The 14071-nt window shown below is 46.5% G+C and overlaps 1 protein-coding gene across 14 annotated transcripts in view; it reads right to left on the bottom strand.

Moving 5' to 3' along the window:
* The window catches only part of Cdc42bpa (CDC42 binding protein kinase alpha), a 208192-nt gene extending 206391 nt beyond the window's left edge, over nt 1–1801 (bottom strand). For 11 of the 14 annotated variants that reach the window (XM_051147993.1, XM_051147999.1, XM_051147994.1 and 8 more), the window contains exon 1: nt 832–1800. In XM_051147993.1, the coding sequence (XP_051003950.1) occupies nt 832–1009 (178 nt within the window). In that variant the 5' untranslated portion in view covers nt 1010–1800. Of the gene's footprint in view, nt 1–831 lie in introns of all 14 variants that reach the window. The other 3 variants (XM_051148003.1, XM_051148008.1, XM_051148002.1) reach the window with 2 other exon arrangements.
* Between the last annotated feature and the right edge of the window lie 12270 nt (nt 1802–14071).

The following is a 14071-nucleotide window of genomic DNA, read 5'->3' as shown; positions in this document are numbered from 1 at the left end:
AGGCTGGAGCAGTTCAGACAAGCCTTCTAGCTTGAAGGTCACATGCGGCGTTTCCTGGCATCACTGATCTAGTCCACTACTACGGGTCCTCTGGGTCGCATCTGCACTTAGAAAACTGGAGGCGAAACTCTAACCAGTGTGGATGCAAGTTCAATTTAGAATAAAATCTAAGGCAGGTGGAGCTGCCTCCAAGCATACTCCAGTTACTGTCTGCTTTACACAACACACACACACACACACACACACACACACACACAATTTCTATTATCTCTCAGGGATCTAGTAATTTTTGGAAAGTCCGTCTTTAGTAGTTTCCCTTGCCTGTGCTATATAGAGATGAAACTAAACCGACTGGCCACCACCTCCGCGTTCCTGTTGTCCTAAATTAAACACAGACTTCAGCATCTCCTCCCAGCTCCAGAGATTTCCAAGACTGGGAAGGAATGTTCCAACCAACAAATACCTTCCTACTGAATGGCTGTTACACTGCCAGGTGTGAGACAACTGGGTAATCCACTTTGCCCACCCCAGCATTAGTTTTATAGCTCTTACTGCTGCCCGAAACGCAGTGAGTTCACAAACAGCAAAGGCAAACACCAAGGCAACAATTAAGTGGCACAGCTTTACTCCTGGAGAATAGTTACCAAAAACTAGTGCGAAAAGTCTTGACTAATTGGTGTTTGTTCTTTTGCTAAGTGTGTGCGTGTGCGTGTGCGTGTGTACATATATGTATATACACACAGTTTTTCACTATTATAGTGAATAACGCTCATACCCAGCTATGCATTTAGAGCAATTAAAACACACACACCACCATCACCACCAACTTACCCCATTCTAGATATTCAAGAATGTTCTTCTCTCTTCTCAATGGAGAATTATTGCATTCGTCGTAGAGGCAGATGAGTATGTCCAGTAGCGTCTCCACACTGAAGCACTGCCCATTGGTCTGAGCTGGCCCATCTAAAATAAACTGCTCCAACTGCCTCAGACGCACTTCTCCGGACATGTTTGCTTCGATTGCTGCTGGTTTTCTTTTAATTGCCCTTATGATGTCTACTGTTACTGTCTGAACCTACAGTTTTAAAGACGTGGTTTTTAAAAAATAAACCACTTGTTATTTCAACAACTGTCATGCAATGCCGGTGCTGAATTAAACATCCAACACGCCAGTCACCTCATTTAACGGAAGCGTCTTCAATTTCACCCATAAACATATATATCTTGAGGGTAGGTTTTCCATAAAATATAGATTTAATATTTTAAGAGAATAATACAATTAAATTGTATACTTAAATAAAATAATTAAAAGTACATCGAACTAAAGAGTCAACACTTCTTTCAAAAAAAAAAAAAAAAAAAAAAAACTCCTTCATTCAAAATTCAATTCGTGCAACATAATCCTGAAACGAATCCGGTTGCATCATTAATGAATAAAGTCCCCTTGGCATCAGCAATTCACTTCCCGAGAAGAAGAAAAATTGAAAAAGGAGGAGGGGGGGTGTATGGAGCGGGAGGGAGAGCCAAAAATTCTGCTGCAAATGCTCCCAACCTCCACTCGGATAGCGCCTGGGCGAGTCCTCCGCGGGGAAGGGAGGGCAGGCAGCTCCCGAGGCGGCTCTCCCGGTCCGGAGCACGCCGAGCCTCCGCTCCCGAGCTCTTTCTTTCTAGGGCTTTGCAGCTTCCAGCGGACTGCGGCGAGGACGCGTCATCTTCCTCCGGGCTTCTCCCGGGGCCTGGCCGGCGGCGCGGCCGGGAAGAGGCGGGCTGCGGGCGGCTCTCGCACCGGGCTCCGGGGGCGGCGGCTACTTGGCCGCGCGAGCCCGCTCCATGCCGGAGGCCGCTGGCGGGCCGCGCCGTGCCGCCGGGCGCAGCGCCCGGGCTCCCGCTCGCGCCCGCGGCCGCCGCCGCCCCTCGGCGAGGGGCTGCGCTGACGAATTCAAAGGACGCGGGCGGCAGCCGCGGTTCGGGCGGCGACTCCAGTCCCTTCTTCACAGCCCCGGGCTGAGGGCATCTTTCCTGACGGACGCAGGCGGCTGAGGCGCGGGAGGAGGGGTGGGGAGCCGCCGGCGCTGAAGGAGACCGGAGGCTGCCGCAGCCCGGCTCCCAACCACTCCCTTCCTCCTCTGCCAGCCTCCCCCGCCCGCCCGCGCCGCTCGCGCCCGCGCCCTGGGCTCCGCGAGGCCGCTCCCGGCGCCGGGGCGCGCAGGCGGAGGCTCGCCGACCGTCCGGATCCAAAATGGCGGCGCGCCCCGCCCCCCGACCCGGCGCGGAGCGGCGCGCTGCGGCCCAGCCGAGCCCGAGCCCCGCGGGAGGGGGACCGCCTCGGCCGGCGGCGCTGCGGCTGAGGCTGCGGCAGCGAGGGGAGCGGGCTCCCGGAGGACGCCGGGGTGGAACGGGATGGCCCGGCGAGGCACGGGCTGGGAACTGCGCCACGCTGCCTAGCCGCCGCGTCTACAGAGCACCCCCCCCCCCGCGCGCCCCCAGCCGGGCTTCTTCCAGGTCTGCGGAGAGGCCGTCGGTCCCGCACGGGTACCGTCGGCTTCCAGGCGCCCTAAGAAAAGAGAGCCTCTCCCGACGCTGTTTACCTGCCCCGGTTCGGCTTTCCCACGCCCCAGAGCCCTAATCTCTTGTGTTAATTCACAGCCCTTAGGTCATTTCCCCAGGATTGAAAAATAATTATAGAGACCGGTCTGCTCCATCATCCAAGTCGTGCGTGCAGGATATCAGAGGAGAGATCCCCATTTCTGTCCCCCGCCCGCAAAGTTTTCTCCTCCAGAAATAGCCTAGATCAAGCCTGTTATTCTTCCCCCGAGGTTACAGCCTACGGGAGATTCCGCTCCCCCACTCCCCAATCAAGACAGTTCGCCAGTGACACCAACACCAAACCTAGAGCCCTCTCTGTCAGCACACTTTCAGGTATGCGCACAGCCACCGTGCAACCCAGTAGCACAGTGCAGCAAAGGCAAGACACCGAAGAGCCAAGGCACCTGCTGCCGGAGGGGCCCCTTTCAGGGTTTTGTGATCCTGGTTTTTGAGCGCATTCCTTCCAAAAATGCTCATGGAAGAGCCTAGTTTTGGTACAGCTAAACTGGGTCATTGCAGTTCTGTTATCCTCCCCACCTCACCCCAACTGCCACCTCCTCTGTGATCAACCTCCAAAACGTGATTATTTTATATTTATTCCCCACACCCGTTTTCCATGGCAATGTGCGTAATGAATCATTCTTACATCCTAGTAATACAGACGCAGAGGCGGAACTAGAAAGGAAGACCTAGGCATGAAGTGTGAAAACGAAGGGTCGGGTTCAAGTTGCCGCGACTCTTTTTTTTTTTTTTTTAACTTTCCAAGTCTATTCTTGCCTGGCATAAATAAGGACTGCATTATTTTCAATGTGTTCTGGACTTGTGAATGATAGCCAAATAGGTTCAGACAAAAGGTTAATCATTTCCAGTCATGAGATCTTTATATGTGTCTGTTCCATAATTGTACAAGAAATGAAATTATAAATGTGAAATTTAATCCTAATGTAGATAATATCATTTGATATTATTAGTACTGTTATTATTCCATTGCCTTTGGTGTTTACACTTGTTTTTTCCTACAAATTTTAACAAAGACCTTACATAGTAAAGGATAGTTGTATACCTTCTGCAATTAATCTATCTAGGTCAAGAAATGTTCTTCAGCAGCCACGTTTTTAAAAATGAAGTCAAGACATTTTTAACACTTTCATTTACTCAGGAGATTAAGTAATTAAAAAATAAAATAAAACAAAACAAAATAAAACGAGCGCACGCAGACTAGATGGTTCAGCAGGATAAGCACCTGCTGCCAACCCAGGCCACCTGAGTTCTATCCCTGGTACCTACATGATAGAAGCAGAGAGACCAGTTCCCACCCATTGTCCTCCAAGCCCACGCTCATGCTGTGGCATGCACACGCACATATAAAATAAATAAAATAATTTCCCTACGTCTAAAAGCAATTAGAGAGGAAGCTAAAGCCTGTTGGTTCTCTTTAAATGTCTAGCTATATGAATTGCAGATGCTTTCTTTTTTCAGGGCTTGGAAAGGAATACAGGGTGGCAAACATGCTCTGCCCACTGAGCCACACCCCAGCCTTAAACACAATTTTTAACAAAAGCCTCAAGCTGCCTGTCCTCGCTACCTATTCTATTAGCAGTTGGGTACCACCCACAGACCACGGTATTGAAACTTATTAAATAACCCTTTCCAAATTATTTAGAAAGGAGAGGAGAGAATTTATTTTGTTTTTAAAGCACAAAGAAAAGGGAAAAGGTTGAACCCAATCAAGTTTGCTTGAATAATTCAAGCTTAGAGACTTAATAATTAACTAACACTAAACACATTGTGGGGGTGCTGTTTTAAATGTTCTAGTTGAAGTGTGAACGTGCTTGTTAATGAAACTGAGCTCAAGCCAAAGAAAGGGGCAGCCCCAGTGGAGGTACAGCCCTTGACGTGCTAAGGCAACACACAGGCTGGCTGGCAGGGTGCTCTTTGGGGAAAGAGCCTGGGGGAAGGTCTTTGTGAAATTCAGCTGAAGAAACAAAAGCTAAATGCATACCACAGGAAACAGCCAGTATGGTGGAAGATGTTGACCCTACCTTTCAGAAGAGAAAGGACAAAGACAGGAAGATAGAATGGTAGGTTGAAAAAGGACAGAAGTGATTAAGCAGTCTGCAACGTAGGCTTTCCAATTAATTCTCCAATTCGGGGCTGAGAATAAAAGAAGCCATGTACCGACTAATATTTATAACAACCAGCCCTATGCTTAACTTGGTACATCTTCCTGAAGATTAAACAGTTTCAATAATGGAGACATGGCTCTGTAAAGAAAGTACTTGCCATGCAAACAGGAGGACCAGTGTTCAATTCCCCCAGGGCCCACATAAGAAGTTCAGCACATCGACAGGTACTTGGAGCCACTGCACAAGGGAAGTAAAGTCACACAGACCCCTGTGGCTCACTGGTTTGCCAGACTGGCCTACTTGGCAAGTCCCATATTACATCCTCACACAAATGTACACATGGGACATATACATTAATTAATAATAGGGTCAAAAGCAAGGTCCGTGCATAGTAGGACTTAATGTAAATTAGACTTCCATATCTGAAGGTTTTATGTCTGCACAGTCACCCAACCACATACGGAAAATATACTAACAACGTAGACACTTTTTGTTTGTCAGTATTCCATAAACTCGCTATCATAACTAATTGCACAGCAGTTACACTGTATTAGGTATTTAAAATAACCTAGAGGTGTTGAAAAGTATATAAGATGACATGGCGTGTATATGTTATATACAAATACTATATGATGAATTTGGACAGCGCTGAAGTGGGAGCTAACGTGAGGAGAGGTCCTAGAACCAATCTCTAGCAAATACGAAGAAATAACTATAGTCCCCAATGCTCTACCATCTTTAAACCCACAAGCCTAGTTCCAGACCTGTACTTATGAACCCTCTTCGTGCATGAGCTACCTTTCCTAGATAAGTGTGGCCAGCATACACGCCCCACCCCCCAAGACACATCTCTTTACAGTGAATGGAGACCATCCCAGAAAACCACAGCTAGACACAGTGTAGAGATCAATGGATTGTGTGTAGTCTATGCCCAACAGACACATACACATCATAGCTCCTGCATCTGTGGCTCAGGGAACACCTAGGAGGGGTAGGGTAAAAAGATTGTGAGAGCCAAAACACCAGGAAGTCCGCTGTGAAACAGTCCCTCCTAGAAATGGATGCATAAACAAGACTGGAGCAAAGGCAATGTGAGTGGGCCTGTACCGTGGAAGGGGAAGTCTTTGTGGGGTCCTACCCTTAGACGGAGAACTACAGGCAACTGATGACTGCTGAGAGATTAGCCTCTCCCAGGGACAAGCCCCCATAGTGGTTTGTACAGTGCAGAATAGTCAGCCCACCAAATCATATACACACCAACAACAGAAACAGGTTGACATGTGTACGTGTGTGTGTGTGTGTGTTTGTGTGTGTTATGTAGGTATGCATGCATGTATGTATGTGGTTAACGGGTTCACACACTAATATTTCCCACCTGCTTGTCAGCAGATCTTGCCCATTTTGCACTCTCTTTTCATCTCTCATTAAAGCCCTACATAAACAAGCTCTTCTACAAACAGAATCTTCCAAACTATTTATGGTAAACATAATACAGACAGTATCCACCCTTAGAGCTCTTAGTAAGTTTGAACACTGAAAGGATAGCTAGAGGTCGTTTATAAATTCTACCCACAGGATGCATTTGGTAAGGCGCTAGGCTCCTGTGTGTGGACAGTATCAAGGCAATGCGTCGTTCTTGGTCCTGGGGTAGAGGTAGAAAGATACAGCTAGAACCTAGGTGCCCACAGCTGAAGGATCTAGTTACCACACTCAGGGAAACTCTTGGCACAGCAACCAGTGATCTCTGCATCACTGATGCAACGGTCCCTCCACAGCCCACCTCTCTTCTGACCTTTGAACAGTATGTGATGGCACCGATCATGCTTCCCCGCTGAAGCATTTTCTTCACGTGGCCTCTGCAAATGGATTCCTCCTTCTCACCCTTTCTTGGTCTCCTTTCCTGGGTCCTCCTCACCTTCCTGATCTCCAAACACTGGAGTGCTGCAGGGGACTTCATCCTATCAGTGGGTTTCTCACTGAACTTTGGTTCCCCACACAACTGTGTTCAGAAGCCATTGTGTCATAAGGGCTCCAGGCTCACCAATGGGCACATTCATTCAGTGATGGCTTCATAGCTAATGGTCTGTTGGAAAGTGGTAATAGTGCTAGGAGGTGGAGTCGAGTTGGAAGAATTAGGCTATTTTGAGTATATCTTTGAAGATGATATTTTGTCCCCAGCATATTCCTCCCCTTCTCTTTCCTTTCTTTCTCCCTCCTTCCGAGCTTTCTTCCTTCATTCTTGGCTACCATGAAGTAAACATCTCTGTGCCACTAAAGCCCTCTCAGCCATGAAAGCCATGTGACTGTGAACACAAATCTCAGACACTATGAGCCAAAACAAGTTCCTAAGCTTTAAGAACAAAAGACTGAAAGCTTTAAATATTATTTGTCATGTTTTGGAAAATGTGACAAATAATTTCATATTTCTACAGAGAGTTTAGGCCTATATCCCCTCAAGTGGCTTACAGATAGAATGCAACAGAAGTGACTACTTAACAGCCCAGCTGGACCATATAGGTCATGTAGCCTCGGGTTGCCCATTGGCACCTTGCAGTTGACATGTAAGGCAAGCAGTTGTAAGAAATTCAACTGTCCCTTGGCTTCACACTGGTAGAGAGTGTAAATCACATCCATTTGCCATCTCTAGACAACGTCAGTCACTAGATGTGATGTGAGTCAAGATGGAGTCTTAGTTGGGGTTTCCATAAAACACCACGACCAAAAAACAACTAGGGGAGGAAATGGTATATTTCAACTTATGGTTGGAGCCCACCATGAAGGGAATTCAAGGCAGGAACCTAGAGGCAGGAACTGAAGAAGAAACCCATAAAGGACTGCTGCTTACTGTCTTGCTCTCCAACTCATCTAACTTGCTCTTCTATTCAACCCAGAACCATATGATAGCCAGGCATGGTGCTACCCATGGTGAGCTTGGCCCTTTGACGTCAATCAAGAAAATGCCCTATAGGCTTGCCTACGGGCCAGTCTGATAGGGTATGTTCTCAGTTGAGGTTCCCTGTTCTCAGATATCTCTACCTTTGTGTTAAGTTGGAAAAAAACAAAACAAAACAAAACTAACCAACACACCTACTATCACTCACAAGACCTTCCATGATCTGGTCCCCGACTGCCCCTCTGACTTCATCTAGTACCATTCCCCCAGCTTCTTGCGCTAACATCAACTTCCCCCACCTGTACTTCTGCCTCCAGCCTTTGTGGTCCACCATTCTCTCTTCCTGGAAGATTCTTTGCCCATACATAGCATAGCCCTGTTCAAGTTTCTGCTCAAACACCGCTTCATCCACCCTCCCCCACCTATCCTGCCATTCCATAGCCTCCTAGACTTTTTCATAAAACTCTCTGCATTTATGGCACGGCATATTTGTTTGTGTAGGTGTCTGCTAGTCCCTGGATTTCTCCCCTAAACCTCTGCTCTGTAAAGGTAGAAATGACACATGCTGTTTTGCACAGCAGCTTCTGCCCACACTCTGCTTTGTCCTGGTCTTTGTGTAGCATGGAAACTCCCTCTGAGAACCAAGAGCTGTCACTGTCGGTCTCTTCATAGGCCGAGAAGACGGGCTTCCTGTTGCCCTGCCTGGCTTCTAAAGATTTCTGCTTGCTTCTTTTGTGCTACCCGTATGGAACCCAGGGCTTGTGTATACTAAGAAGGATTCTGCCACTCAACTACACTGCCAGCCGTAGACTTAAGTTTAGGAAACCCAAGTGTGTTCCTTTTCTTTTTCTTTTTTTTTTTTTTTCACTTCAATTTGTTTGTTTGTTTATTCACTCATTCCCTTTACATTCTGATCAAAAGCCTCCTTCTCTCCTCCCAGTTCATCCCCTCACACACACACACCTCCTCCTGCTCAGAGAAGGGGGAGGTCCTGCATAGGTACCAACCCTCACTGGCACACTAAGTCACTGCAGGACTAGACTCATCCCCTCCCACTGAGGCCAGACAAGGCAGCCCAGTTAGGGGAACAGGATCCAAAGGCAGGTGTCAGACTCAGATAGCACTGCTCTAGCCGCTGGGGAACCCACATGAAGACCAAGAGCTGCACATCTGCTACATATGTGCAGGGGATCTAGGAGCAGGTCCATGTGTGCCCTTTGGTTGATGGCTTAATCTCTTGAGCCCTCGTGGACCCAGGCTAGTTGACTCTGTAGGTCTTCCTGTGGAGTCCTTGGCCCCTCCAGGTCCCTCAGTCATTGCCCCAACTCATCCATAGGACTCCCGGAGTTCTGTCTCTGCATCTGTTTCCGTCAGCTGCTGGGTGAAGCCCCTCAGAGGAGTTATGCTAAGCTCTGCCGGTGTCCTGTCTTATACCATGGCTGTCAAGCAGCAATAATAACAACTAGCATGCCCTGGGCAGCCTCTTCTCTAAGTACCTGACAGTTCACATTCACTGAGTTCTCTTTAAAAATCTTACAGCATGCGGAGGCTGAGCTTAAGGGCACATGCCTATAATCACAGAACTCTAGGACTGTCAGGAGTTGAAGACTGGCCTAGGTCTACACAGCAAGATCCTGTTTCAAGAACAGTCTAGGGCCGAGGAGAGGGTTCCAAAGGAAAAGTAGCTGCTACACAAGAGTGGGGACTTGAGCTCAGATCCCAAACATTCATGTGAAATGCCAGGCACAGAGATGTGTGCCTATAATTTCAGCACTAGGGAGACAGAAAGAGGAGGGTCACTAGGGCTTGCTGGCCAGTCAGCCTAGCCAGATTGTTGAGCTCCAGGCCCTATTTCAAAAAGTAAAGTGGAGACACAGTTGAGAAAGGTATTCAGCATTGACCTCTGCACCCCCATCTCCACCAAATTCGCATGTGCGTGCGCGCGTGCGCACACACACACACACACACACACACACACACATTGAACATACAATGGTGATTACTGCAAGCTGGGGAAAGCAGTAGGGAGGAGAGGCTGATCAGTAAGTGCTAAGGTAAAGTTAGAAGCAAGAAGCTCTGAGGTACTGTCCCACAAAAGAGTGACTATAGACATGTACTATAGATATATAGAATGTAAAACAAAAAACAAAAAACAAAAAAAAATCGGCAAAAAAACGATATATAGAATGTGCATTAGTATTTTTAAAAACTAGGAAAAAACTGTGAATATTTTCGCCACAAAGAACTGACAAAAGTTTAAAGAGATAAAAATGCTTAAACTGACTTAAACATTGTACGTTGTATACACATATCAAAGTGTCACATGGTACTTCATTAACACGTATAATTTTTATGTGCCTGTCAAATAATTTATACCAAACATGGTGGCCCAAAGTTGTAATCTTAGAATTCAGGAGTCTGAAACAGAAGGATAATGAATTCAAGACCAACCTGGGCTATGAAACAAGCCCATAACTCAAAAAACAACGCTGAAGTAAATTAAACTAATCAAAGTAAAGTTTGTGGGGCTAGAGAGACGACACAATGGTTAGGAGTATGTACTGCTCTTGCAGAGGACCTGAGTTGGGGGGTCCCAGCACCCACACTGTTCAGCTCATAACCGCTTGTCACCTCAACTCCAAGGGCTCAAACACTGTCTTCTGTCTCCTGGGACTCTGCACTCACACACACAAACCACACTCACACACATGTAATACACACAACCCAAAAATGAAACTAAAATCTTCATAGTAAAGCTTGTATGCTCTGAGTGAAATACTGTTCCTATCCACCCCATAATAAGATAAAAGGCAAGCTAGCCATCAGTCATTAGAATATGCCGAATTACCGAACTGGAAAAAAAGAGAAAATGCAAACGGGCTGCCCATAACCTTGAAGCACAGAAAACGTTTTCCTGTAGAGGTTTTCGTCAGCTGTTTTTCTTCTTCAAGATAAGCAAACTGAAAAGAATCGTCTATTGGGAGAAGATTTATTTTACAAAGTTCGGGAAAACTCTCGACTACCCAGCATGGTGACTTCCAAAAGCAGACAGAGACTGTGGGACTGCCGTCCCTGAGGAGTTGGGGAGTGTGCACTTCAGTTCAGTTCTAACAGGCATCCTTCAGACGGCTCAGAAGCCACCTGCCAGAAGGTAAAGGGAGGAAAACAGATGCTCTCTGCAGGCCCCATTCAGCTACAAGGTGCAGTGTCTCCACACCAGGATGGGGGACTAATTAAACTCACAGTCATATGCTGGAGCTAGCCATGGCGATTTAGAATAGAGCCTGACCTCTCTCTGACCCAGAGGATTGCAGCGTCAGCACGTACAAGTGGAAGAAATGCTGTGCCATCAGCAGTGCACTTTACAATGAGAAACGTAACAAAGCATAATAAAATAATAACAAGCGCCAAGGCAAAACCCAGACATGGGGTGATGTCACGAGTAACTGTCATTTCTGAGAATGGAGACATTTTTTTAAAATTTGATCTGAGAGCTTGACTGGGCCCCCCCCCCTCAAATAAGAAAGGCCCCCGACATTGTAGAGTATAAGGAAAAATTCAGGCAGAGGGTAATAAATACTGTAAAATAATTTATAATTAATAAATGTGGGACCTTATTCTAACCACTTGTTCAGACATTAGAACAGCTTAGGCTAGGGTAAAAACCTAGAGAACCATATCAAAGAATGCCATCAGAAGGGGGGAAAAAAGGAAAGTATTTTTCTTTACTGTTAGCTTCTACCACTGTATCAACTTCTTGTTGTTGTTGCTGTTGTTTTTCAAGACAGTGTTTCTCTGTGTTAGCCTTGGCCGTCCTGGATCAGGCTGGCCTCGAACTCACAGGGATCCACCTGCCTCTGCCTCCCGAGTGCTGGGCTTAAAGGCGTGTGCCGCCACCGCCCGGCGGGATAATCACCTTATAAAGGAAAAAGGTTTACCTAAGTGTTGGAGGTTTCTGTCTGAGGCTGATGCCATTGTTACTCAGGGCCTGTGGCATCACATCATGGCAGGAACGTATGGCAAAATTACTCATCTTACGCCAGGAAAGCAAACCAGAGGAAGATGAAGGCACTGGAGCCCCGTACTCCCTTCAAGAGCTCACCCTCAGAGGGGCTAAGGACTTCCTCTTAGTCACTTCGCTCGCTGCTATGATGACAAAATGCCTGGCAGAAGCAACAGAAGGAGCAAGAGGTTGATTATGGCTCAGGGTTTCAGAGGGATTTCAGTCCATCGTGGCAAAGAGACATGGTGGCGGCAGCGGCAGCTCCATCAGTGCCAGCAGGCACATGGGAGTAGCGGCTGTTGACCAGGCAGTAGCTGTTGGCATAGCCCAGGAAGCAGAAGAGGCAGGCTCCGAACCTGGGCAGCTACAGCCCTCCGAGAACCCCTTCTGGATGCCCACCTCCACAAGGCAAGCTCTGCTTTCTACAGGTTCCACAACCTTCGAAATAAAACCACAAGCTAGGTACCCAGCATTTAAATCGTGAGCTTGGGAGGGACATTGTAGATTCAAACTACAACAGCCTCCTAGTAAACCCCATCTGTGGTAGATATAAACATGTTTTTGTTTTGATCCCATGTGTGGGATAGGTTTTTGTTTTGATCCCAAATATGGAAAGGGGGCAGGCTTGTGAGAGAGCAGGTGATGTTTGTTCACTTAGAAGTCGAACCACTTTCTTGAAGGTCTTAGTTTTTGCCCACAACAGGAGGCTGGGGCTTTTGGGGTCTTGGTATTGTTTGGCTGTTCAGTGTTCCACTTCAAGATGCTTGGAGAGAGAACTGTTCCAGTGAGGGCTTTGAGGCTCCAGGTTCCGGCTGCTGTTCCAGGTTCCAGCAGCAACTTTGGTGGAATTGCTGGTCTCCTGGAATCCTGCCGACTACGCCAGCGCAATCACTCCCAGAAACTGAGTATTAAAAAGGTCTACTTCTCCTCTTCCCATTAACCTCTTTTCTCTCCTATCTATGGTAGGTGGGTTGGAAAGGAAGTCTAAGCATTAAAGAACCCCAAATAAAGTGGGCTTGGGAAAGTTGGAGCCTACACGCATCTAGCAAAGGTTTTATCCACTCTCATATCCCCTTCCTGGGGGAGCACACGCCTCTACCACAGGGTCCTTTGGAGGAATCTTTAAGACCCAAACTATAAAAATTAAGCTTTCCAGTTCTCTGAAACGGTTTCTCTTAATGATAATGTGCCGCCCTATATAAACAGTCGTCCGTTACAGGATCCTTTTCTGAGCAGTGGTGGACCTGAGTAATGCATGAGCCATGCACATCCTTTTGCTCATTCTGCCTTATAAGGACATGATTTATTTAACAGTCTCAAGGTAAAATATCATGTGTGACTAGGAAGCAAATGTTTCCTCTATATAAAAATTAAAAGGGCCAAATCTCATTGTTGTCCTCTGACCTCTACACATGGACTACACACACACACACACACACACACACACACACACACACACACACACACAAACACGCAGGCATGCACACACACATGCATGCACACACACACACACACACATACACACAGGCACACACACTTATATACACACATACGCACAAATAAAGTAATGAGAAAATTTTAAACAAAATAGTCTAGACAGTGATAAAGCAAACCAGCGCTCTCACGTTAAGTAGCTCGTGCTTAAGATAGTAATTAATTATCCCACAAAAGTATTAGTTAGTCACTAGTAAATGCCAAATTATTTTTAAACAAGATTTATTTTATTTTTTTGTTATGTCTATGTCTCTGTGTATCTGTCTCTCTCTCCTCTCTCTGTGTGTATGTGTGTGTAAGTGTGTGTACCCACATGCTCACATACACATGCTTGCAAATCCCTGAAAAAAGCGTGGATCCCCTGGAACTGGAGTTACAGGTAGTTGTCCACGCATGGCCTTGGGTACTGGGAACTGAATTTGGGTCCTCTGCAAGAATACCAAGGTCTCTTGACCTCTGAACCATTGCTCAGCCCCCAGGTTATTTTTAAAAAACATATTCCTAAAGGCTAAGAGTATAGCCTACTAGGTGGAGTGCTCATCTACCACGCACGAGTCCCTTATTCTGTTTTTTAAAAAAAAAATCCCCAGTTGTGTAAAAAAATTAACATAAATAAATAGTATCATGGTAGCTTAATTCATCCAGTTATCCATAGCTACTTTCCAAGCCTCCAGTTTATGTCAGGTACAGAAAACAACGTATGTGTAGACGATTTCCAACCCTCATTACATAAAACCGCAAAGACATACTTTACCTATGAATTATAAACCAGCCTACACCCACGTTATCCATGTCCTTTTAGTTGAAGGGGAAGGCGGTGGTAGAAAAGGCTGAGGCAAAGAATTTCCCTTGAGAGGCTGAGTGAGAATATATCCTTTGGTGACCGTTAAAGTCACTCAAAGAATGAAGAAGATGACAGAGGGACTCTTTCCAACAAAGAAAAGAATAAAACAACATACATGCTATAGA

This window comes from Acomys russatus, chromosome 6, assembly GCF_903995435.1.
Source record: "Acomys russatus chromosome 6, mAcoRus1.1, whole genome shotgun sequence".
In the NCBI taxonomy this organism is placed as follows: Eukaryota; Metazoa; Chordata; class Mammalia; order Rodentia; family Muridae; genus Acomys; species Acomys russatus.
This window is presented reverse-complemented; position numbering and strand designations above follow the sequence as displayed.